Below are 23,488 nucleotides of genomic sequence, written 5' to 3'. Positions count from 1 at the left end.
ATTTTAGTTGTTTACTAATCTTATTTTAAGTTGGGTTAGTACTTAAAAATTGACTAAGCTTATGTGGACGTTTAGTGTTTGATGAACTAAGTTAGATTTTTTTTTTAAGTTGGATTATCACTTAAAAATAATAATAAAATGAGTTTTGTTAGAGAATCAATTAAGAATATAGTCAAGTGGAGTCAATTAGTTGACAAACAAGTTAGTTATATAAAAAGAAAAAACACCCCACTATTTTAATTTTTAAAATTTTAAAATTAAAAATAAAAAAAAGTTAACTTAAATTGACTTATATAGTAGTTGACTCTCTAAATTTTTTCTAATACAATAGGTGAAATTAATGGTTGATAAACTTCGTGAAAAGCTTAGAAATTTTACATTGTAATCTTTTGGATTTGGTAATTATAATTTTTTTAAAATTATAGTAAAAATTTTATCATTGTTATAATAGAAATTAGATATAAATCTCATTGCATTAAAAGACTGAACCTAAACACATAATGGTGTCAACTCTATTTCTCTTATCTTTTATGTTCGGTATAATTTTCAGGGGGGACAAAATAAAAAAAAATTCTTCGTTTTACAGACTTAACAACAACACTCAAAGTTATTTGTATAGTAACTTGAAAAAGAAGTCATTTATTCAACTTTTTTTTAAGGTTAATTAAAACTTTCGATTTGAATTATAGCTTAAAATCAGAATCTTTCATCTAATTTGTAATTTTACAGAAAAATTAAATTTAAAAAAATACATTTTAAAGATAGAAAGTTAGAAACAGTTAAATTAAAAAAAAACGTACTTTTTGAAGATAGAAAATCTGTTATCCAATCAATTATCACACTTTTTTTTTATATATTATAGATATATATTATTACAAGTACTTTTGACAAAACAAAAAATAATCAAACATTACAATGTAATAATTAAACCTATATGATAGACTAATCAAACATATAGAAATATAATCAAATTTTTTTATAGATATTAAATATATATTTTTATATGATGATTATTCTTTTTCTTATAGACGCCTAGCATGTAAAAGAAATTGGACAACAAATCGCACCCTCTCAATAAATTATATGCCAGAGTAATGTTTTTACTCTGAAACAAGAACAAACGCATTGGTAGTTCCACGAAGTATCTCAACAAATTAAAGAAAGATAAAAAATGAGTGCATGCATGGATAAAAATAGTATTGAAATTATGTTTTGAATTTCTAAAATAACAATCCATTTAAATTTATATTGAATTTTTCAAATAAACAAACATTATAAAACGAACTCATATTAAAGAAGAGCTTTCTATCTCATTTTCACCTAAATCGAAAAAAAAAAAAACTAAAATAAAAAGTTGATAAAGTGATAAATTAAAAATTAATCACTACTAAATTTATAACTTTCATCATATGTATTTTATTCTCTTAATTTTAAAATATTTAAATGTTTACCTTTTTTATATTTTACTAATCTATTTACTTAAGAAAAAAACTTTCAAACCAAATATGTACTATTTAGTGTTGCAATTTTTGTCTACAGAAACTTTGTGTAACATCAACTTCAGGATATCATCCCCCCCCCAAAATCTATTATTTTCATTTTCTTGCGTCTATTCAAACTTAAAAATTAAATAGAATAAAAAATATTATAAGTAAATTATATATATATATATAGTCAAATTAATCTTTAAAAAATCACTTATTTTTAAAATTAGTACTTGAAATTTTTTGTAATTAAATTTGTCTTTTAAAGATTTTAAGTTAGTCATTTTGGTCCTTCCGTCACTTCCATTGCTAACGATGTCAAAATATGTTGATATGATACGTTAAGTGACACAACAACACACCCCTAGTAGTCCTAATTTGCGATTAACATGATAAGCTTATAAAATTAGATCAAATCAACTCTAAATTGAAAGATTCCAATGCCTAAAGCTATTTCTTTAATTAGGTTTTGATTTGATCTAATTTCATAAACTTATCATGCTAATAGTAAATTAAAATTTTTATATATGTGTGTATTATAGTATCATTTAATGTGCCACATTAATAAATTTTAGTGTCGTCAATAAAAAATGATAGAAGAACTAATTCGATTTATTTAAAAGATTTAAAAAACAAATTTGATTAAATTTTTTTTAAAAAAACTAATTTAAAGAACGAATAATCTTTTACGGACAAATTATCTAAAAAAGCAGCATTATCTAAAACCAAAGAATAGGAGAGTAAAGAGGTAATGATACTAACCTTTACAGAAACAAATTAGAAGGATAGTATTTTGTAAAGGTAAAATGTATTTTACCTAATAAAAGAGTTGAAATTTGATGTACTACTATTATACAATTAATCTTCTATTCAAATGATTATTTTGATAGGAAGTGAAATTATTAACAATTATAATAGGTATAACGTGATGACAATATATAATATGATAATGTAAAAAAGTTGTCATTGTATTTGAATTAAATTGAAAATTAATAGCATCTCCATGCATGATCACGATAATGAAAACCCTGAACTACATACTACATTCCAACCAATTTAATTTGTGAATTAAAATTCTCTCTCTCTCTCTCAATAATTAAAATTGAATCTGAGATGCCTCTCTTTTCTATAGATTTGATAATTCGCACCATAAACTTTCAAGGGAGATCGTATTCAGGTTAACTTATACGGCAATATAGTACCAATGATTTCTGATATGATGGGAATGTCTTTGGTGGGAAAAGTATTTTCAAGACCTTGAAGGACCATGGAATAAGATGCTAAATGAAGGGATGAGATAACATCCGTACAATAGTTGTTAAAAATACTAATTTTAACCCAAGGTTTAATGTATTTACAGACCGATCCAAGTTGGTTTGATTGAACCAACTATTTAAAGACCATTTTTTTTTTGAAAGAATTGATTTTTTTTTTACTTTGTAACATGGACTACACCTACATTCTACCCAAAAAATAATGTAATACAAATCCATACTTCCAAAAAACAGCTTGAATTACTACTTACAGTTCACCAAAAAACTACTCCATATTTTAATAATCAAACACTACATATTTTAATGAAACACATATTCTCCTATACAACTTTTTTTTTGAATAAGAGAGCTCAACACAATAAAGTGGAGCGACAAACAAGCCAACAATTCAACAAAAATAAGAAAATAAAGACAAAATTCTCCTTAATGACATCTCTGGCATTGCCATCAACAACAGAAAGGATCTAAACTATTCCATCCTCTATAACTGTTTAAAGATTTCTAAAATACCACCTCTGCAGTTGCCTCCTTGTTATTAAACATTCGTCCGTTTCTCTCGAGGCAAACATTCCAAATAACCGAGAAAAAGCAAATGAGCCACCTGTTGCGCTCTGCCTTCCTGTTAGCAGCACCTGTCCAACTTCATTTATTGACGTATGATATTTATTTTTTGAAAAAATTTGAAGAAAATGAAAGAGTTTATAATAAATTCCAAGTGATTTAATTTATAATTTCTAATAGGAACAATAATACATATTATAAAAAATTAGAATAATAAACCGTACACAAAAATTACAATGGTAAATTTTATAATATCAAATAAAAAATATTCTACAATTATTTTAATATTTTCAGTATTTTTTATTTAGTATTATTTTGGACAATAATATTTTATTACTTATGACTCTATTGTTATATATGATCAATTTTTTATTTACTTTGTCATTTTTAATAAAATCAATAATTCATATTATAACAAAATTACAATAAAAAATTAATTAAAAAAATAAAAAATCAAAATATAAAAAAAAGTATTAAAAATGATAAAAAAAATTATGAAAAAATTATTAAAACCAATAATAACCAGCAACAAACCTAAACACACGTCAAAGTAACGCAAAAACTACAATTTCTTACTTCAAGTGAACGTGCTTTTAGGATACAAAATTACATCTACAAAGAACAGCGTTAAAAGAACTTAAATGTACTTTTATCCTTTTCAACGTGTAATAGTGTATCAAAAACCATAATGTCTTGTTTGAGCAGAATGAGTACATTAGGTAACGGAATTCCTAAAAAGTTATATACCAACATAATCCACAAAATACTAGTCTGATTAATAAAGAAAAAGATAGCAAGATTGATCAACTTCCAGCCTCGTCGCGACATCGGACCTGCAGTATTGTTATTGTGACTGGCTTAATTGAGATGACCTCGAACACCCCAACACCTCCAGGCTTAAAGTCAGGGTTGTTCGTGTTCCATCTTCCTCTGGCTCTGAAATTTCCCCAATTTGTTTATGTGAATCGCCTCCCAGCACATCAATTGCAGGCACATTTGATTCCACATCCTTAATCCAACTCATCAGCTTGTTATGAACATCAAGGGAGATAATATTCTTGCTGCTGAGTAACCTTATCAAATCCTCTGCCTCCTCCATATCTCCATTAAATTTCAAGTACTGAAAAATGGCAGCTAAGGAGTCCGGTAGTGGCCTCCACTTACACCCCACTTCACAGATAGAAACTGCCTCTTTCATACATCGAACAACCATCGAAAAATTTCTTTGTGGAATATATCCAAGCAAGAGCCCTGACCAAGTCCATAAATTTGGCTTTCCTCCCTTCATGATTGTCCTATTAACAATGGCTTCAGCTTCTTCCATATTGCCCTTTCTGCTGTAAGCTGCTATCATCATGTTTGGAATAATAAAATTTCTGAAATACCGGTTTCTAGATTCCCACTCCTCAAAGATACTCTTCGCATGTTCAATGTCATCCAACTTGAGAAATGAACTTATTACAGGTTCAGAGTATTCTTTCTCAGACATCCAAAATGTCACCATCATCATGCATTGGCCATCCAAGAGAAAAGCAATCAGGTGACCTGCAACACAGTGCACAAAATAAATAAATCAAATAAATTCAATAACAACTGATGAAACAGACCAAAAAATCAATTCAAAGATAAAATACAAAAAGAAAACAAACCAGAAATACTCATTTAGATCATCATAGTTGCACCATGCTGAGTGAGGAGCGATTCCATTTCTGCTCCTCTTGGCTTCCTGTATTAATTAACTGGATTACTAAGGGCGTAGTGACCTAGAGAATATAAGTACTTGACTATTGCAATGTCTTTGATAAAACAAAAGCATACCGTGTCTATTACTCGGTAGAGGGAAGTTATAACCTTGCCTAGAAATGCCTCTTCATCACCACCATAAGAAGGCTTGATATTTTCACCCGTAACAATGCTGACATTTCCAGCCATTAGACCGTGTAGTTCATATGCCATCTGAAGTTAGAATTGGCCATTATTAGACAGGTACGTGCCATGTTTAGAGGCTCAGGGTTAGGGTGTAGCCTTATATGAGAATTAGCAAGCAGCAAAATCAAATGCTTTTTCTGATTCCTGACGTTGTCCCTCTGCACACAAATTTACCATATGCAATAAAAATTTAAGCAGATTATACAAAAAAAATGTAATGAATAATAAATCATTCTCCTCTAGCATTGTGTGTTGGTCAAAATACATGCCTGGAAACGAAACATGGCTTTAAGCCAATCAAGCAAGTCTAGGTCTCCTGTTATCTGTCTTTGTTGCTCGAAGGAACTAGGCCAGTTCAAGCCTTGTGTGTTCCATACCGCAGAAATAGAAGCTTGAATCTAATAAGGAAAGAAAGTCCAAGAACTCAGTGCAATCCAAATAAAACACAAATAATCAACAACAAAACTTCACTACCAACAGAAGCAATACCTCTTCAAGTTGCATAATGGGTAGAGTATCTTTTCTCAGACATCCAAAATGATACCTGCAAACACGGTTCATTTTCACAAAGATCCCAAAACTCAACCCAGAAAAACATAGTATCTTACGGTGGTGGTGGAAGGAGTTGGAGATGCGGCATCGCGGTATTTCTCTCCATTGGAATCGAAAAAATTTTGATCAGGGTTTTGGAATCTAATCACTCGATCTCTTCCACCATGGTGCGACGTTGGTGCTTTTTGGTATATATATTGGAGGCCGGATGGTGGCTACCATTACGTTGCCTGGCCTATTGCCTACTATAATTACGTAATTTTGACAATATTTTTTTACTAAAATTAAAGAAATAATTTTGTAAAATTTTTATAACATTTTGAGTAATATCAATTCTTAGGATTTTTAAAATCAGATATTTTTGTCTCCAAATTTTAAAATACATAATATAGTTTTCAAAATTTATCTCTGTTAGACAATACAGTCCTACGTCAATTATTGCCATTAACCAATAACATTGTCTACTGACGTAAAACGTTAACTCGCACACGTGACCGTTGTGTTTATTTGTGCGAGATGGACAATTCAGTCTTGAACTCATTTACGAAAACGACGCCATTTTTAAACCCATTTCTCACTCCGTCTCTAAGCTTGCTACGATAATGGAGAATGAGAAACCCTAGTTCCTTCCTTAAGATTGCCCCTGTTTCAATGGCTAATAGTGGACAACATTCAACCTATTCCAACCGCTATAGAGGGAGGGTCAGCCACAATATTGCCGATAACAAGGGGTTAATTAAGCAAGGGACAACATCCGAAGTTCCTTTGTGAGTTATATGCAATTATCACCAAATCAAGCATGGTGGAGAATCTCAGAAAGTTGTTATTTGGGTGTCCAATGTATAAGGTAATTAACTCTATTCTACTGTGATTTTGCATATGATTTAAGTATAGTATATATGTTTTTGAGTTTCATGTCGCTGCAGGAAAAGAAACCTCACTGCAACTTCTTTACTTGGTTTGACATGGTCTTTGACATCAGTCACAAGAATGATGCCATGGATGATGTTGTTGATGTTGATCAACTGGATGTTGTGGTTCTTGGATTCTAAGAGAAAATGATGGATAGCTGCAGAAGAGGGTAGTTGTATTAGAGAATTCTCAAAAAAAAAGTAGTAAATAGAAATTGAGAAAATAGATTCGGCAATGTGGTTCTCTGTGTTAGTTTGTGTTTTTAATTTGTTGTGAATTACTTTTCACAATGATAGACTTGTTATGTTAACTCCAAATTTATGAATGAATGAGTGAATAAAATTTTTGTTGTTGTTTTAGATTAGTGCTTGTGTGAAATTTTAAGTAAATAGATAATGAGTTTAATGGATTACATACACAAGCTAATGAGAATGAAAAAAAAAAACTCTAAATCAAGTTTGGATGGATAGTGAAATAGAGTCACTCTAATGAATCTAATGCAATGAAGAAAATGATAACACTGCGATTAAGTGAAATACCATAAATAACTAACCATTCAACTTAGTACATCAAAGAATATTAATTAGTTTCAAACTAACATCGCCTGAGTTCCCTGCTAGCCAAATTAAAAACAAGAACAAGTATAATAGCAATTGGCATTCAATTTATATTATTTCATGAGCACACCTGTATTGAATTGAAACAAATAATGACTAAAGCTAGTGAAATTGTAAAAACCAAAAATATATAAAATAGTAGTGCCATATATTAAGTGTTCCAACTATCACATTAGTGTTTCAAGTATCACATTGACGACCGAGCAAGTCTATCATTATCAAAATATAGTGCCTAATTAAAATTCATGCAATGTAGTAGCATTATCATGAATCTGCAAAAAAATATTTTTATAATATCCATCTCTCATCCAAAGGATAAAGACGGGTATTAACAAATTACATCATTTATCCAGAAATTCCAACAAAAAGACAGAATAATCATAAAGCACACTACAAGAAAATAGCTCTATTGCCACGCTTTTAAAGCGTGGCGAAAAGCTGAAAAAAGCGTGGCGATAGCTTTTCGCCACGCTTTTTGAGCTACCGCCACGCTTTTGGTGACCTATCGCCATGCTTTTTCTTTTGCCACGCTTTTTATAAATGGCCACCCGTTAAAGTGTGGCCGTATGTGAGAGATATGGTCACGCTTTAAAAGCGTGGCCATATGGGAGATATGGCCACGCTTTTGAAGCGTGGCGATAGAGAGAGATTTGGCCACGCTTTCAAAGCGTGGCAATAGAGAGAGATATGGCCATGCTTTTAAAGCGTGGCGATAGCAAGATATGGCCACGCTTTTGAAGCGTGGCGATAGCCTTGTAAAATTAAAAAAAAAAACAAATCCTTTTTCTAATTTTTACCTTCATCGATACAAAATATAAAATTTTCAGTTCTTTTTTATTACCAAACTTATAAATATAGTATACAATTTTTATTATAAGACAAATCAAATAATAATTAGTGACATATATAATTTTTGCTATAATTGTTTTATACATTAAAAAACTAATACTCAAATACAAAATAAATCTCGAGTTCAAATTCCAAAACTAAAAACTAAAGAAAAATACAAAAATAATACAACTTAAATCCTAAGTCCTTTGCTGTTCCTCCTTCTTCTAGCCCTCTTAAACTTCGTTCCCTTAGATCATACATAATTGTTCAACTTGTTCACTCCCTGAACCGCTCTCCATGATCTCTTCCTTCCCTCGTAAGATCCCGTCTTCTTCCTTCTAAAACCACACAAACTGATTAAACAAGAAGCAATAATAATTAAGGTGAAGAAAAAGGCTTGTTTTGTGTACCATGGTGGGAAAAGAGTGATGAAAATGCATGGTAGGCATGAAGGTGAAGCTGTTGTTTTGGATCAGAGAAGAGAAAAGTGTTTCGGATGAGTTTACAACTACGTTGCCTCCCATTGTAGACATTACTTGGCAATCCCCATACATTCTTGCTGTTTCTTTTTTCTTTAGGAGAAAAAGTTTCTTCAGTTGAGGCAAACCTGTTTTGTCATCCCAAAGAAAAAGTATCAGAATCAGAATCCAACCAGCAGAAACAACAGCTGAGCTAATGAAGAAAGCTAACGGGACATTCTCATTTCACCAACCCAAAATACAACAATAAGGGAAGATTCCTTTCACAGACAAATAGGCAAAATCTCAGGAGTGTATGAAAGGAAACAAAATAGAATAATGTCTCTCACAATCTTTGGAAGATTTATTTTCTTCTTTCTTTCTTTTATAACACATGTAAAAAATGTAAAAAATAAAATGAGCAAAAAGAGTAGTAAATATTATAGAGAATAGAGAGCATGACCATGGGGAAAGGTTGGAAGCTATGGTTTTGTGACGTTCACAGAAGACACACCCACTACTAGAAGAGTGTGGTGGAGTTGTAATAAATCGGTTATAGTGGTAGTAATTTATTTTAATGGTGGGAAAAGGGTAAATGCGGTTGGACAGAAACCGATCAGCGCCACTTACTGCGTCGGTTGTTACATTCCATGGGCTTCTTTCTTAATGGCTGGTAGTTCTTATTGGCACATATCAATGGGGCAAAATTTTCATATTAATGGCAAATTGCACCATGCACATATTATATAAGGTCATCTGGTAGTAGTAAGGACGTTGTTCTCACTAGTTCTTTTTTATGTGAAAAATGCAGTTTATGATTAAGTTCTATTTTTTACATGGAAAATGTAGAGTATTAGGTAAGAAAAAATCAAGTGAGATTTAGTTTGCTACTAATATTGACATGTTTGAATGAAAGTTATAAAATTTCTTGAAGCAGTTCTATGTTCAAGTAATGAGATGCATTTGAATTTTCTTTTTTCCTTTTCCCATTAATGAGATATTTTTTAATTCTAAAAATGACATCTGAATGAATTTATACATTTGCTATATATGATGAATACAACTAATTTTAAATTGTAATTCTCTCAAGTAATCTTTTCTTTTGTTTTTCTATGTATTTTGGAAATGATTTGTTTTCAATTTTATTTTTATATTCTTACATTCATCTAGATGCTTTATTTGAATTGTAGGCTACAACTATGATTTATACAGCTTGGTTCTTGATTATAAAAACAAAGTTTCATCCAACATATATCAAGCACAAACGAAAAGCTTAATAGAAAATAACTTCAGCAAATTGAAAAAGTATAAATTATAGTCACATTCAGTTTTTATAAATTTTAATCAACTCACATTGAAAAATCCAAGAGTAACATGCATTGATCTTCATCTGTAATGCCAAGTCTCCATCTTGTTCTTTGTTCAAATAACCTAAAAATCACAATGAAAGAAATAATACTACTAAAAGATTTGCCTAGTGAAAGCAATAGCTTGAAGTGTGAATGAGTTGATGGCTTGCTTACATATGGGGGCTGAGATGAACCAGTTTGGCTTTGTTAATATCATTACTCGTAAGCTTGAGAGGTAGCAGTGACAGAAATATGCTTGATATGCTTAAGTTGTGGCCAATTAAACAAGAATAATAATAATAATAATAATAATAATAATAATAATAATAATAATAATAATAATAATAGTAAGTTAGTAACCAAATTAAACAAGAATAATAAAAAATAAATTAAATATGGAATTATCTAATCAAGTTTCTAAGAAAAGGAAAAGGTAGAATTCAATCTAAGATATGACAATTAAAAAAAAATAGTAAAAGAATACAATTTGAACAAATTATGGCCAGGGCTCTCTGCTAGTCTGCTATGAGAATTTACAAATCAAACATTATGGCCAGGGCTCTCTGCTAGTCTGCTAGTCTGCTAGGTACACACGAATAATTGATAATAGTTGGTCAAACATCACAACAAGCATATGTACCCAAAGGGCTAAATCTAAGTTAGTACTTACAAATCATAAAATTTGACAAGTACACTATTTGGTTTACTTTTAAATGAAATAAAACACTACTTCATTTCTTCAAGTCTTATTCCTCTTAAGATGTTGCTTTCTTTCCTAATATTTTGATAAAAACTTGAAGTTACAACATCATAAAAATTGCATATAATATGCTTCAATTACTTTATTGTTTACTGTTTTACATTTTATATAATATACACACACATACATGCCCTACCTCGTGCAAAATGACCATACTATGTACCCATATCTATGCTACATTTTCCTGAAGCATTAATGAATCCAACATTATTATAAACTACAGTCCACTTCGATCAAGAAAAGAATATCAACTTTGAGTAATTGAATTCATAAAAGTAAGACGTACTTGGCATGTGGCAAGGGTATCCTTATAGTTTTGAAGACTACCAGAAAGAAAGAGCCACAGAAAGAAGTTTAGGCTCAAATTATATCCTCACAGCAACCTGAATACAGTACAACTAAGATTTTGTTATACCTCTCACGAAGAGACAATATCATTCCAGTGGTTACACCAGAAGCAGCTTCTTCAGCCTTTGATTTTGCCTGAACCAATAACAAATAGAACAGAGTACAATTTTAGAAAACAAATATCCAACCTTCAACGAGTCATGTACAATTGACAAATGTATTCCATTTTCCATATAGAACATTCTAATTAGAGAACATGTAATGCAGAATCACATATAATAAACTAAACTATAGTGGATTATATTTGATTACCTTCTTGAGTGCGAAAGGGTCATTATCGTAATATTCGTCATCATAATCAGGAGAGGGCCTCTTCTCACCAGAACATGTTCCGAAAAATCCACCTTCAAAATCGAAGTCTTGCTGCGTTTGACAAAATTGAAGTGAGGGCCGAGATTCATAGATAGAAAGGGGAAAGAAAAAATAAAATTCGAAAAGGAGGAGTGTCTTACATCATCAAAATGAGGAGAGGAAGCCATTGGTTTCAAAAACCTTAGATAGGGAAGGAGAAGATTGTTCACAACAGGTGATTCAGCAGCTAGGGTTCCTGAATTCGACCCCTTCGGAGGTTTATCTGAACTCTTCATCACGCCGTGTTGCGACTCAGTTTTGCAAGGCGATTCGCTAGCTCATTCTTAATTATACAATCAAAATGATCATGGTTACATCAATGCAATGAGTTTAATCAGAAAACGTGCACAGTACCATGTACACTGCAAAAAAGAATCAAACGAATCCAACGCCTAAATTCAAATAAGTTGGTAAGAACATAGATCAGGTTCCTTATTCCTACTACTATTTCTTTCATTCAGGTTCTAGCTAACAAAGTAACAAACTAAGAAAGCCAAGTTACCAGATCCAATTGCCATAAAAAACCAAATCCCTTTATATCAAACTCTAAATTAGAAAAATTATCAGTTTAATTGAAATTAAAACATACCAATCCATAAGCTCCCGGAAATCCAGATATGCGCTTCTCATCGTTCATAGATCCCGAAACCTTGGCGTCAGAGTCAACGTGCACCGCAACTAATTCCTTCTGCTCCTCAAGATCTGTGGAAGAATTCTCACTCTTGTCTCTGCCATCAACTACTCCCAAGTCCATATAGAACACGAGACCAACGAAGAATGCATAAAACCCTACAAATCCAATTGCCTGCCACAGGAAGATCTCCGTGCCAAGATACACGTAGAAGAGGAACATCGCTGCCGTCAAGTAGAAGAGCACGTCTCTGACGAATGGCACGGGGTCGAGGGAGAACGGAGCGGCGTAGATGGCGATGAATCCGACAATGAGGGCAGAGACGAAGGTACCGGCGGAGAGGATGGTACCGAATCCGATGCGGTACTGGCCGGAGCGGAGGGCAGCGAGGGAGGAGAAGACGTCGGGGGAGCCTGATACGACATCATTGGCTGCATGTGCGGCACAGACGCCGGAACCGCAACGCCACCGGCAGCAGAGGCGACACCGGGAGCCATTGCAGCCGCAGAGCTAACACCAGGAGGTGGAATCGACGGATTCTGGCAGGCTAGGCTGGGCAGAGCAGCGCCTCCGGATGGATTTGGCAGCGGGGAGAAGTGCGGTGCCTGAGGAGACAGCGGCCAGAAAGAGGGGGCGGCGGGAGGCGCGAAGGGAGGTCCAGTAGAGACCTGAGGCGGCACGTAGGAGAAGGTGGGATGATGTTGCTGCAACGGCGGTGGGGTGGTGGCGCGAAGAGCAGAGTCGGATTAGGATTAAGGTTTGCGGGAGCTGGAGATTGAGATAGGGATGTGGAAGGTGGAGCGTGAGGGGTTATTAGGGTTAGGGGTTGTGAGTGACAGAGACTGAGAGAGTCTCGAAGCTTTTGAAGTTTTAGGGTTAGTAGGATTCAGGGTTATTGGGTTTGGAGTTATTAGTTTTTTTTTAAAACCTTTTGGCCAGGCTTTTAAAGTGTGCCAAAAGAGTACCAGGATATGGCCACGTTTTGTAAGCGTGGCCGTAATGAAACCCTGTCACCACACTTTTAAAACGTCTTTGTTTCTCTCTATAGCCACGCTTTTGAAGCGTGGCAGAAAAAAACGTGGCCGTTTCTCTAATCAATTGCCACCCTTACAAAAGCATGGCCATTGATCCTTTTCGCCACGCTTTTGAAGCGTGGCAAAAAAAAGTGGCTAAATCTCTAATCTATCGCCACCCTCATAAAAGCGTGGCCATTGCCCACTTTTGGCCACGCTTTTGAAGCCTGGCAAGAAAAAAGCGTGGTCATAGGCCTTTTTTCTTGTAGTGGCACTAGATTAAATCTAGATTGTTCATATTTTTTTCTTAAAGGCTTGAATCCAGCATTAAAAATAAATTAGAACATTATTCATTACAAAAAAAGTCTATGGTCATAGTGAAAAACTGTGACCATAATTAATAAAAATGGTGATCATAGATCTATGATCATGGTTTTTTCACCATAGCTTATTATGGCGTGGCTATAGATCTATGGTCACGGTTTTTTATTTTTATCTATAGTCACACTTTTTATGATTATGGTTTAAGTGTTTAAATTCTGACACTTTAAGCCACGTTCTTTTACCGTATGGTCACGCGTAAAAACTGTGACCATAACTTGTTCCATGGTCACCTTTTGTAAAACTGTGACCATAGCCTAATCTATGGTCACGGTTTTAGTGTGACCATAACTTAACTGTGGTCACTCTATTTTAAAACCGTAACCATAGTTTACTTTATGGTCACCCCTATTTTATACCGTGATCATAGCTTAATCTATGGTCATAGTTTTAGTGTGACCATAGCTTACTCTATATTCACCTTTTTATAAAATACTGACCATAGCTTACTTTATAGTCACCCTTTTGTAAAACCGTGACCATAGCTTATTCTATGCTCACACATTTGTAAAACCGTGATCATAGCCTTATTTATGGTCAAGCTTATCTATAGTTATCCTACTTTAAAATCGTGACCATAGTTTACTCTATTTTATGAGATTTTTTAAAGCTTAATCATATTGCAAAATTATGATAATCACAAAATAAGTCTAAAAAAGACAAATTCAAAAAATCTAAATTATAAAATTTACATTATAAGTTAGATATATTTTTTTGTCTAAACAACACAAATCAAAATATATTATATTATATCTATTACATGTAATACCGGCTGGGAAAAGTCTCTTAAAAAATATAGAGAACATCAAAATATTACATTTAGATGCACCAATAACAGTATTTTAATCTGAGAAAGAGCATTCTCTAAGCCAATCCTGGTGGCCTTAATATATAGCACCCTTTCTGTAACACCCTCATTATCAGAATGTCACACTTCTGGCTGCGCCACTCTGATAGTAAGAAGTATTACGACGACTTTATATATTTAATAATATAATAGGAGTCTTTGACTTGAAACTGTACCGCTGATTCCTTTGAAAGAAAACCGGAAAAATTACTTTATCTTGAAGACAATCAAGCATATACCATTATACATAACTTATTACTCAAGTAACTTGTACATATTATAAACATACAACTCACACAACTCCTATCCCTCTTACAAAATTGTAATATTAATGGCGAGGGAAGAATAATAATAACTAAACTAATACATTCATATTGTATAAGCTAAACTCAACAACTCTTCATAAGTTTCTTCATCCGTTTCCTGAAAAGAGAAGTCTATAGGGGGGTGAGAACATCATGCTTGAAAGAGTTCTCAGTAGAGGATTTTTAAGAATTGTCGTAAGAAGATATTGTAATTAAAAACTATTTTCAAAACATAGCGATTATCAATTTATTATTCAAATCTAAAATTCATATTTTTCTTACAAAAATTCCATGTAAAATAACATTTTAACCAATACTTAGCACTAATCTAGTCAATCATGACCTCCGGCCCAAACATAATTAACCTTGGCCTCCGGCCCAAACATAATTAGCCACACTATCATCTAAGGCATCAATTCATTTACCAATACTCAATCTCAAAACAGAACCAAACACAGACACAAACAATACAAGGTAAACACATTTAAGGAGCAGTTACAACAAGTATCACAATTACCAGTTAATAACAGATAAATAATTAGGCACACCAAACAAATTCAAACTCAAACAAAACATGCAAATGCATATGATGCATGCCTGTCCTATGGCTGATGATATCATCTGTCGGTTATATAGCCAATCCGACACGTCCTGGTAGCTAACCATGGATAGAAACACCCATTGCGGAGCAAGTGGGTTTGAGCTACAACCCCCTTACTACTACCCGCTTAACCCAAAGCGAGTGGAAGAACCACTACTACCGCTACTACCCAGGCGGATGTTTAAAAGCTCAATATGGAGCAAGTGGAATGATCCACTACTGCTGCTACTATCCAGGCGTCACAATCACTAACCTGGAGCAAGCGGGATGAACCACAATCCTTGCTACTGCCCAGATATCTCAATCAAATTCAATTTCATTTTCACAATCATTCTCATTATCATTCAATTATTCAAAATCATACTCAAAAATCAATCTTCATTCTCACACTCATTCTCATAATACCTCATATTACTTTCTTCAATAATTCAGATTCAAAACATAATTCATTCTTTTCTAATTAAATCAAACTTCAAATGTAACTTTTTTCTTAATAACTCCAAAAAAATCAAATTATAAAATTCTTAAAAATTCAAATATTTCTAAATAACCATTTTAAACGAAGTCTCCAATTTTTATCAAAATTTGGACAACATCTCTAAAATTCGGACTATGCCACCTTTACAGGTCCCATCAAAACCACATTTTTCAATCCATTCCCAACTAGCTTCAAATATCAACTCCTTTCCAAAATCAAACCAAATTCCAGTTTTTAATCTTTTCTAAATCAAACATTTTTAAATTTAAACTAAATTCCAACATTAAACCTTTTCTAATAATTCAAGGAAAATTAATTCAACAATGACCAACTTCACAAACCAAAACAGCAAATCAGAATAACCAGCTTCCTCAAAAATTCAATAAAACAATCAAATAAATAATCATAGCCATCAAAACAGTCCAATTCAATTCATAAGACTTACGTGATTATAAAAATATATTTTTCATACTATTATCGACTTATAACAACTCTTGAAAGTAAAATGAAGTTAAGAAAACACCCCTACCTCAGCTCGTTGAAACTTGCAAAACCAAACTTGTCAAAGAAACCCTTTTCTCTCAACACGCACTCAGCGGCAGCCGCAATCACATCTCCACTACATCCGCAGCCACAACAGCAACTTAAAATCATCAGCATGCAATAACCGGGATTTGATCCTTAGGAAATAACGTCGCAAGAACCTTAGAAACGTATAACAAAATCAACGATTTAAGGAGTTTAGAGCAAAGATAACTTATTGTACCCAAAGGACCTAAGTACAATGCAGCCGCAGCTCCAATGGTTAACTCCGATGACGTCCCATCATTTTCCGGTGACCAGGCATGGCGGGCAGCCCCCAGCAACGGTTCAACAGTAGTAAGGGTGGCGGAGCTAGCCTTCCTTCTCAAATGCAACATCACCAGCGTCCACCACAGTCATTCTTTCCTTCTAGCTGACCCAACAGCGAAGGCAGCGACAACACAGCCGCAGTGGTGACAAACGGCAGCGGTGGTTCCCCCCAGCTCCACGGACGACAACAAAAGCAGCCCCAAGGTTCATTTTCTTCGTGCTTCTTCCTCTTTCCGCGAGCTTCCCCCTACGGTGGACTAGATGCAAGCAGAACAAGGCTGAATGGCGGCGGGTCTTCAACGGTGACCATGGTGGTGGTCCCGACAGCAAAATGTCACAGTAGTTGATGCGATGGCGAACGACTTCTCCTCAAATTCTCTTCTCTCTGTCTTAGGCTCGGTGATGGCGACAGTTGGGGGCGACGGAGCGTCGGCGATGCGTGTGGCAGTGCGGCTTCTCTTCCTCTCCTCTCGGATCTCCTCTCTTTCTCTCTGCTTGCAACACGACGGTGATGGCGTAGGAACGACAGCGGTTGGGCAAGCATGTAGGCATCAAAGCAGCGACACCCCTCCTCTGTCCCTCTCTTCCCTCTCAGTGTGGGTGGCGACGGCGCAACAGGGCAGATGAATAGTGGAATGGCAGTGGCTAGATTTGGTTAGGGTTAGTGGGTTAAATTTGGAAATTTTTGGGTAGTTTAGGTAATTTTATTAAAATTAGGGAGTAATAGAGTAATTAAAAATTCATCTTACTTCAATAATAATATATATAAAAGTACTATTTAATTATCAATTTCAAATAAAAATTCAATTATTAAAGATAATAAAAATCTATTTTTTATAATCATAAAATAAAGTCAAAAATCTAATTCTTCAACTTAAAGTATATAAAATTCTTATTATGATTCAATTACTAAATCTTTAAATCATAAATAAGAAATTGCTTAATTTATATTTAAAATCTCTTAAAAAAAATCTTAATTAAATATAATAAATCATAAATAAATTTATTATTTAATTTTTGAAAATCCAGGATCTTACACTCACTACAACAAATAAGAGTTTTCGCAACGGTCAAAAACTGTTGCCGTAGATCAAAAAACTGTTCCTAAAACTTTAAGCAACGCTTTGGCAACGATTTTTTACCTGTGGTATATGCGGCCGTTACCAATGCTCATAGGCAACGGTTTTTTACCTAAGACAACGATAACAAAAAAACCGTTGCCACAGTTACTGGCACAGACAACGGTTTTGAAGGAAAATTTTAAACAACGGTTTTGAACCGTTACTCGATAAGCAACGATTTAGAATCGTTCTTATTAATGATCCAATGGTTTAAAATCGTAACTGGATAGGCAACGGTTTTAAACTGTTATAGTTTTATTATTCACATAGCCAACAGTTTTAAAACCTTACTGTTGGTGTCATTTTTCGGCAACGGTTTTAATACCATTGCCATTTTATAGTCATCTAAGACAACGATTTTAATACCATTGCCATTATGTAATCATCTTTGACAACGGTTTTAACACCATTGTCTTTTGTAACTTTTAACAACGGTTTTCTTGTAATATATAATTCTTTATTTACAATAGTTTCTTGTGAATGAAATTAATTTCAATTTTTTAATTATTTAGTGTCAATAAATAATCTAAACTATTTGAATCAAGTCACTAAAGAAAAATAATTGAACATTTCCCATCAAATTTAACTTATAAAATATATGTGTACATTTCCAAATAGTTTCTAAAAGTAACAAGACTAATATTCTTACTTGAACATATTCCCAATAGCTTTTTTTTTAATCTTTAATCCCCTTCTAGTTTGTGTAAATTAATGGACAAAAATCTGAATTCCTTGCCACTGTGCCAAAAAATTTGCTCAAGTTGTTTACAGCTTTATCAGTAGGACCAATTGCCTCTCCTTCAATATCTAAAGTAATTTCTTCTCTATCTTCCAACTGTCTTGCATGAATCTTCAAGCATTGTGTAGGTCCTCGTGTTTTCTTCACTGTTGTCTCTATACAAAGAAACTTATTAAAATTACAATAATATATTCAAGGAGACTAAAACATTAATATTTTTAGCATTATATACCATCCCTCTTATTGATTTATATATATTTAATTGAATAAAAAATAGCTACATCAATTTAGCCAAGTGAATAAAATTCCATAATTTCATTATTGCTAATGATTTATTCCAACTGCGTATGAAAACTAGAAGTTGCTTCTAAAATTAAAGTCAAAGTGTAAAAAGAGTTATAGACCAAGACATAATTTTCTGTTTTCCTATTTAGATATTGTTCCTATTCAGACATAGAAAGGGTATTTGTCTTCATAAAAATAAATCTAGTTAAGCTGTAATATAATCAAATTAATATTTATAATTTCAATGGCAAAGACCAAGACAGAATTTTGTTTTACCTATTCAGATATTGTTCCTATTCAGACATACAAAGGGCATTTGTCTTCATAAAAATAAATCTAGTTAAGCTATAATATAATCAAATAAATATTTATAATTTCAAGGGAAAAGACCAAGAGAGAATTTTATTTTATTTGATCTCATTTCAGTGATAGATTTATCACTTGATAGAATATAAAAAATGACTAAAAAAAACACAACCTGCACCAATAATGGGCATAACACATTCAAACTAACCCTAACTTGACTCCTGATGCCAGGGCATCTTGGCTAGTTTCACAAGCCATTTTTAATTTATTTTAGAGTAGTTTCATGCATTTCTTAGGCAATAAGTAAGTATTTAGATGAGAAATTCATGCTTGTCTTAATTCAATCAAACATTGTTAATTTTGTGTATTTTCATGAGATTTATGCCATAATTACGTGTGTACTAAGAATGAGGCAAATTCTTGTGACTATAGCAAAGCTTTGATGTATTTGTTTGGTTGATGATAGGTGGAAAGGAAGCTAAGAAAAGGAAAGGCAAAGAGGCAACAAGAAGGCCATGAAAGGAGGCAAAGGGAAGCAACGTTGGAGCCAAAGTTGGTGCTCCAACGTTGCTAGAAACGTCACTCCCCACAGCCTGAAGGGGTATACTTCCAACAAGAATAACTTGAGTTACAGAGCTCCAAATGAGGTGATTCCAAAGGCATTGGAAAGTAGGAATCAAGAGCTTTCCAAGAATATATGGCACTACATGGTAGACACTAAAATTAAAGGAGAAAACTGCCCCGAAAAGTGCATAAACGAACATGCTACCAACCTGTAGTAAGGCCAGCTGACCTCTGCACCTTCGATGGAGTATAACTCGAGCTGTGGAGCTCCAAATGATGCGCTTCCAATGGCATTGAAAATTAGACATTCAGGGCTTTCCAAAAATAAATAATAGTATGGGATGGACAACACGTTTGAGCTTCCGAATCTGGCAATGTTTCTAATGTTGGCGCAAACGTTGGAGGTCCAACGTTGTCTCCAACGTTGCACTCCGATGTCAGCGACCCTGTCCCCTTCAAAGGAGCATAACTTGAGTTGCAAATGTCCAATTGAGGTGATTCCAGTTGGGTTAGAAAGCTGACATTCACAGCTTTCCAACCATATATAATAGTCGATAGTGGACATGAAATTTGCAACGTTGACAAGAGGACAAAGTGACGTCACAAGGCCTGATTTGCAACATTTAGTTTGGAACTTGAAAAATTGGCATCCACGCACACGCGTAGGTGACGCGCACACGTGGATATGCGAACGTTGGAGGTCCAACATTACTTCAAACGTTAGCCTCCAACGTCCATGATAAAATTTCAGAAATGGGAGTTGAGAATTTTGAATCGATGCGTACGCGCGGATGAAAAAAATGCCAATGTGCGCATAAGCGTGCAGTACGCGTGTGCGTGAAAACGCCAACGCTGGAGGGAACGTTGGAGGTCCAACATTGAGGCCAACGTCCCATGCTTTGTTTTTAAACTGTAAAATGAAAATCTTGCATCCACGCGCACGCGTGAAGTACGCGTACGCGTGGATGAGCATTTTTGACTCTTTTGTGCGGAAGCGCATGGTACGCGTACGCGTGGGTTAACTGACGTTGGCCCTCCAATGTTGAGTCAAACGCCAATGACAGCAACAGAACTGATTTTCTCAATGTAGCGTTTGATTCAACGTTTGCCCTCAAACGTTACCACCAACGTTAAGGCCAATTTCAGTTATAAAATAGCACCCTACAAGTTATGAATGTTTAGCCATGGTCAATGTTAGCTAGAGTGATTCCTCATTGCTTCAATCAAGGCCAAGGCGCACATCCAAATACTTGATCCAATTGAAGATGAGAAGATGTTTATAAATAGAAGAATTGTTGAAAATTGAAGGAGCTCTCAGAAGGCCCTGAAGGGGCTCTGGGGGTTCATTCCCTGATTTCATTTTCTGCAAATTTTCTTTTAGTTTCTGTTTTCTGCACTTTCCCCTTTTTAGTTTTATGTACTTTCTTTTCTTTTACTTTCTAGCTAGGCTTTATTTTCCTGCATTCTTCTTTGTAAATTGAATTGAGCTATGAACAACTAACCCCTTTCATTGGGTTAGGGAGCTCTGTGTAATTCAATGGATCAATATTAATTTTCATTCATCTTCTTCTTTCTTTTCTGTTGATTTTGCTAGAAAACTTTCGTTCTTCATCCAATTGGATAGTTATCTTGGGAAAGAAGCTATTCATAATTGGATCTCCTCGGAACCTTGGAAGAGGAATGAGGAGATCATGCTAGAAATGCTTTCTCACATTGGATTAGATTGGGGTTTGGATGGATATAGTGACATGTAATCCTACCAACACTTTAATCTATGAATTTGTGTGGTATAATCAGTGACCAAACTTCATCTCTTCCCACGAGTACTTAAATCAAGGAATTGGGTAATTGTTCATGCTTAGAGAGATTGGTGAACCAAGGAATTGGGATCCAATCAATTAAGATTGCCAAGGAGATCAATGAATGCATTGATTGCGGAAGAGATGAAAATAAATTTGATTCAGAGAATTATACATCTCCTAAACCCAATGATTCCCCCATCTCTGATCTACCCATTCTATTTACTTTCTACTCTTTAATTTCATTCTAATCCCCCATTCCCATTTAATTTCTTGTAATTTAAGCTTCTGCACTTTAATTCCCTGCAATTTAATTATCTGTTCCTTTAATTTCCTGCAATTTAAGTTTCCAGCCAATTTACTTTTCTGCAAATCTCAATTCAATTTCTGATTTCGCTCGACTAGACAATTCATCAATTATAATTGATCGATCTACCAATCCCTGTGGGATTCGACCTCACTCTTTTGTGAGTTTTTACTTGACGACAATCTGGTGCACTTGCCGGAAGGAAAATTTGTTGAGAGGCAAGTTTTCGCGCATCAACTCCTCTAATCCTTGACTCTATTTACAATGCAAAGTCAACTAGCAGATCATTTCACAGTAGTCAATTTAAAGAGAAATGAAGTGATAAAATGTTTTCAAGGAGACCAAAAATTTACCTTTCAAAGTATTGTCTATGTCCTTAGTATCAGTTGGATTAATATAATCCTTGTCCTGCTCCTCTATATTATCTCCTTCATTCTCATCCAATTGCTCTTTACCATCAGGTTCTTGGTAAGTTTAAGAAATGTATCAATCGACATTGAAGCAAATTGACGTATTTTTCCCTTCTTAGTTGGCCTTTTTTGCAAGCTGCCACACTCTTCAACATCATCTACAATTGTGGTCTCTTTTCTCTTCAAATCTTGACTCATTCTAGAATCTAATTCTCTAGTATTCTTGTGAGTCATAGCAGTAGATTTAGAAGGAATTTCTTTTTGACACTAGTTACCACGTAACCAAAACACTTTTTTGATTTATGACATCCAAAAATTAACAACAAAATCAAACTTATTTGCATTGAACAGTTCAAAAAGACTCAAAATAATAGCACATGAGTAAAACTAATCTACCATATACAAATCTTCATAATTGTGGTAATATTTTTTCTATTTTAAATCAATGACCAAAACAGAGCAATGACCAAAATCAATATTAAAAACAACACAAAATCAGAACAGCATTTTCAGATAACCAATTACCAAATCAAAATCAGAATAGCACTATACCAAATCAATATTAAAATCAAAATAAAATCAAATTAGCATTTCCAGAGAACTAATTTCTAAATCAAAATCACACAGCATTATACTAAATTAATATAAAATTAAGTTTAAAATCAAAGCAAAACCAGAATAATATTTTCAGAGAACTAATTACCAAATAAAAATCATAACAGTATTATAACAAATTAATATTAAAATTAAAACAAAATCAGAGCAGCATTGACAGAGAACCATTACCCATTTTGTGTCTATAGAGATTATGCAAAAAGCTAGCAAATCATAGAATTCCTAGCTGCTTTAAGTATATGGCATTATATATTCAACTTCTGAGGTGAACTATTACAATAATATACATGAAGCAAAACATCAAACAGATGGAGTGCAACATTGTATTATTTATATATTTTTATATGTATCTTTTAATTTGTATAATTATTCAAATAATATTAGAAAATTATTGTTTGATAAACAATTATTGTAATGGTTATAAAATCATTCTTTAAAATAGTCAAAGAGAACGGTTTTATTTTGTTACTATAATGTAATGAAAAATTGAACTTTATCAGCAACACTGTAAAAACTGTTGTCTAAAACCATCTAATAGTACGGTTTTAAAGTGTAGCATTTTGGCAACGGTTTTTAGGTGTTTCTTTTGTACAATTATTTAAACAACAATAAAAGACCGTTGATTAAAAATAAATCATAGTAACGGTTATAAAACCGTTCTTTAAAATAGTCAAAGAGAACGGTTTTAATTTGTTGCTATAAAATAATAAAAAAATTGAATTCAACAATAACACTAAAAAAAATCATT

General features: G+C 33.5%; 3 protein-coding genes and 1 long non-coding RNA gene across 16 annotated transcripts; 1 reads left to right on the top strand and 3 right to left on the bottom strand.

The window, feature by feature from the left end:
• Positions 1 to 3,870: 3,870 nt before the first annotated feature.
• On the bottom strand, positions 3,871 to 6,780 carry LOC112777052 (callose synthase 5-like). 2 transcript variants are annotated; one of them, XM_072227117.1, is made up of 5 exons: positions 5,738 to 6,780; positions 5,518 to 5,646; positions 5,138 to 5,406; positions 4,969 to 5,045; positions 3,871 to 4,864 (listed from the first exon to the last, which is right to left on the bottom strand). In XM_072227117.1, the coding sequence occupies exons 3-5, from the start codon at positions 5,273 to 5,275 to the stop codon at positions 4,801 to 4,803; spliced, it is 279 nt and encodes a 92-aa protein (XP_072083218.1). In that variant the 5' UTR covers positions 5,276 to 5,406; positions 5,518 to 5,646; positions 5,738 to 6,780; the 3' UTR covers positions 3,871 to 4,800. The 2 variants fall into 2 exon arrangements, with proteins under 2 accessions (XP_072083218.1, XP_025677118.1); XM_025821333.3 differs by lacking the exons at positions 5,518 to 5,646; positions 5,738 to 6,780 and having other exon boundaries at positions 5,138 to 5,411.
• On the bottom strand, positions 4,164 to 4,676 carry LOC112778307 (pentatricopeptide repeat-containing protein At2g20710, mitochondrial-like). The gene has a single exon (XM_025822640.1). The coding sequence runs from the start codon at positions 4,674 to 4,676 to the stop codon at positions 4,164 to 4,166; it is 513 nt and encodes a 170-aa protein (XP_025678425.1).
• LOC140181797 (uncharacterized) lies at positions 6,509 to 7,071 on the top strand. The gene is made up of 2 exons (XR_011877191.1): positions 6,509 to 6,647; positions 6,727 to 7,071. It is a non-coding gene; the product is annotated as an uncharacterized lncRNA (long non-coding RNA).
• Positions 7,072 to 8,215: 1,144 nt separating this feature from the next.
• LOC112775642 (uncharacterized) lies at positions 8,216 to 13,034 on the bottom strand. Of its 12 annotated transcripts, none has more exons than XM_072227232.1 (9): positions 12,076 to 13,034; positions 11,588 to 11,769; positions 11,388 to 11,498; positions 11,143 to 11,210; positions 11,014 to 11,050; positions 10,142 to 10,231; positions 9,972 to 10,049; positions 8,571 to 8,767; positions 8,216 to 8,498 (listed from the first exon to the last, which is right to left on the bottom strand). In XM_072227232.1, the coding sequence occupies exons 2-6, from the start codon at positions 11,720 to 11,722 to the stop codon at positions 10,184 to 10,186; spliced, it is 399 nt and encodes a 132-aa protein (XP_072083333.1). In that variant the 5' UTR covers positions 11,723 to 11,769; positions 12,076 to 13,034; the 3' UTR covers positions 8,216 to 8,498; positions 8,571 to 8,767; positions 9,972 to 10,049; positions 10,142 to 10,183. The 12 variants fall into 11 exon arrangements, with proteins under 12 accessions (XP_072083333.1, XP_072083335.1, XP_072083334.1 ...); XM_072227234.1 differs by having other exon boundaries at positions 8,216 to 8,495; XM_072227233.1 differs by having other exon boundaries at positions 11,588 to 11,848; positions 12,076 to 13,011.
• Between the last annotated feature and the right edge of the window lie 10,454 nt (positions 13,035 to 23,488).

This window comes from Arachis hypogaea, chromosome 19 (genome assembly GCF_003086295.3).
Source record: "Arachis hypogaea cultivar Tifrunner chromosome 19, arahy.Tifrunner.gnm2.J5K5, whole genome shotgun sequence".
Lineage (NCBI taxonomy): Eukaryota > Viridiplantae > Streptophyta > Magnoliopsida > Fabales > Fabaceae > Arachis > Arachis hypogaea.
This window is presented reverse-complemented; position numbering and strand designations above follow the sequence as displayed.

What these genes read in the sequence shown, in the direction of transcription:
- LOC112775642 (XM_072227227.1), bottom strand. An exon ending in TTACTCTTGGATTTTTCAAT is followed by an intron (nt 8,768 to 9,971) that starts GTGAGTTGATTA and finishes ATGACAAAACAG; the next exon opens with GTTTGCCTCAACTGAAGAAA. An exon ending in ATCACTCTTTTCCCACCATG is followed by an intron (nt 8,499 to 8,570) that starts GTACACAAAACA and finishes GTGTGGTTTTAG; the next exon opens with AAGGAAGAAGACGGGATCTT.
- LOC112778307 (XM_025822640.1), bottom strand. Translation starts at nt 4,676, where the DNA reads ATGATGATAGCAGCTTACAGCAGAAAGGGCAATATGGAAGAAGCTGAA.
- LOC112777052 (XM_072227117.1), bottom strand. Translation starts at nt 5,275, where the DNA reads ATGGCATATGAACTACACGGTCTAATGGCTGGAAATGTCAGCATTGTT. An exon ending in TCTACCGAGTAATAGACACG is followed by an intron (nt 5,046 to 5,137) that starts GTATGCTTTTGT and finishes TAATTAATACAG; the next exon opens with GAAGCCAAGAGGAGCAGAAA. An exon ending in GATCTAAATGAGTATTTCTG is followed by an intron (nt 4,865 to 4,968) that starts GTTTGTTTTCTT and finishes ACTGTGTTGCAG; the next exon opens with GTCACCTGATTGCTTTTCTC.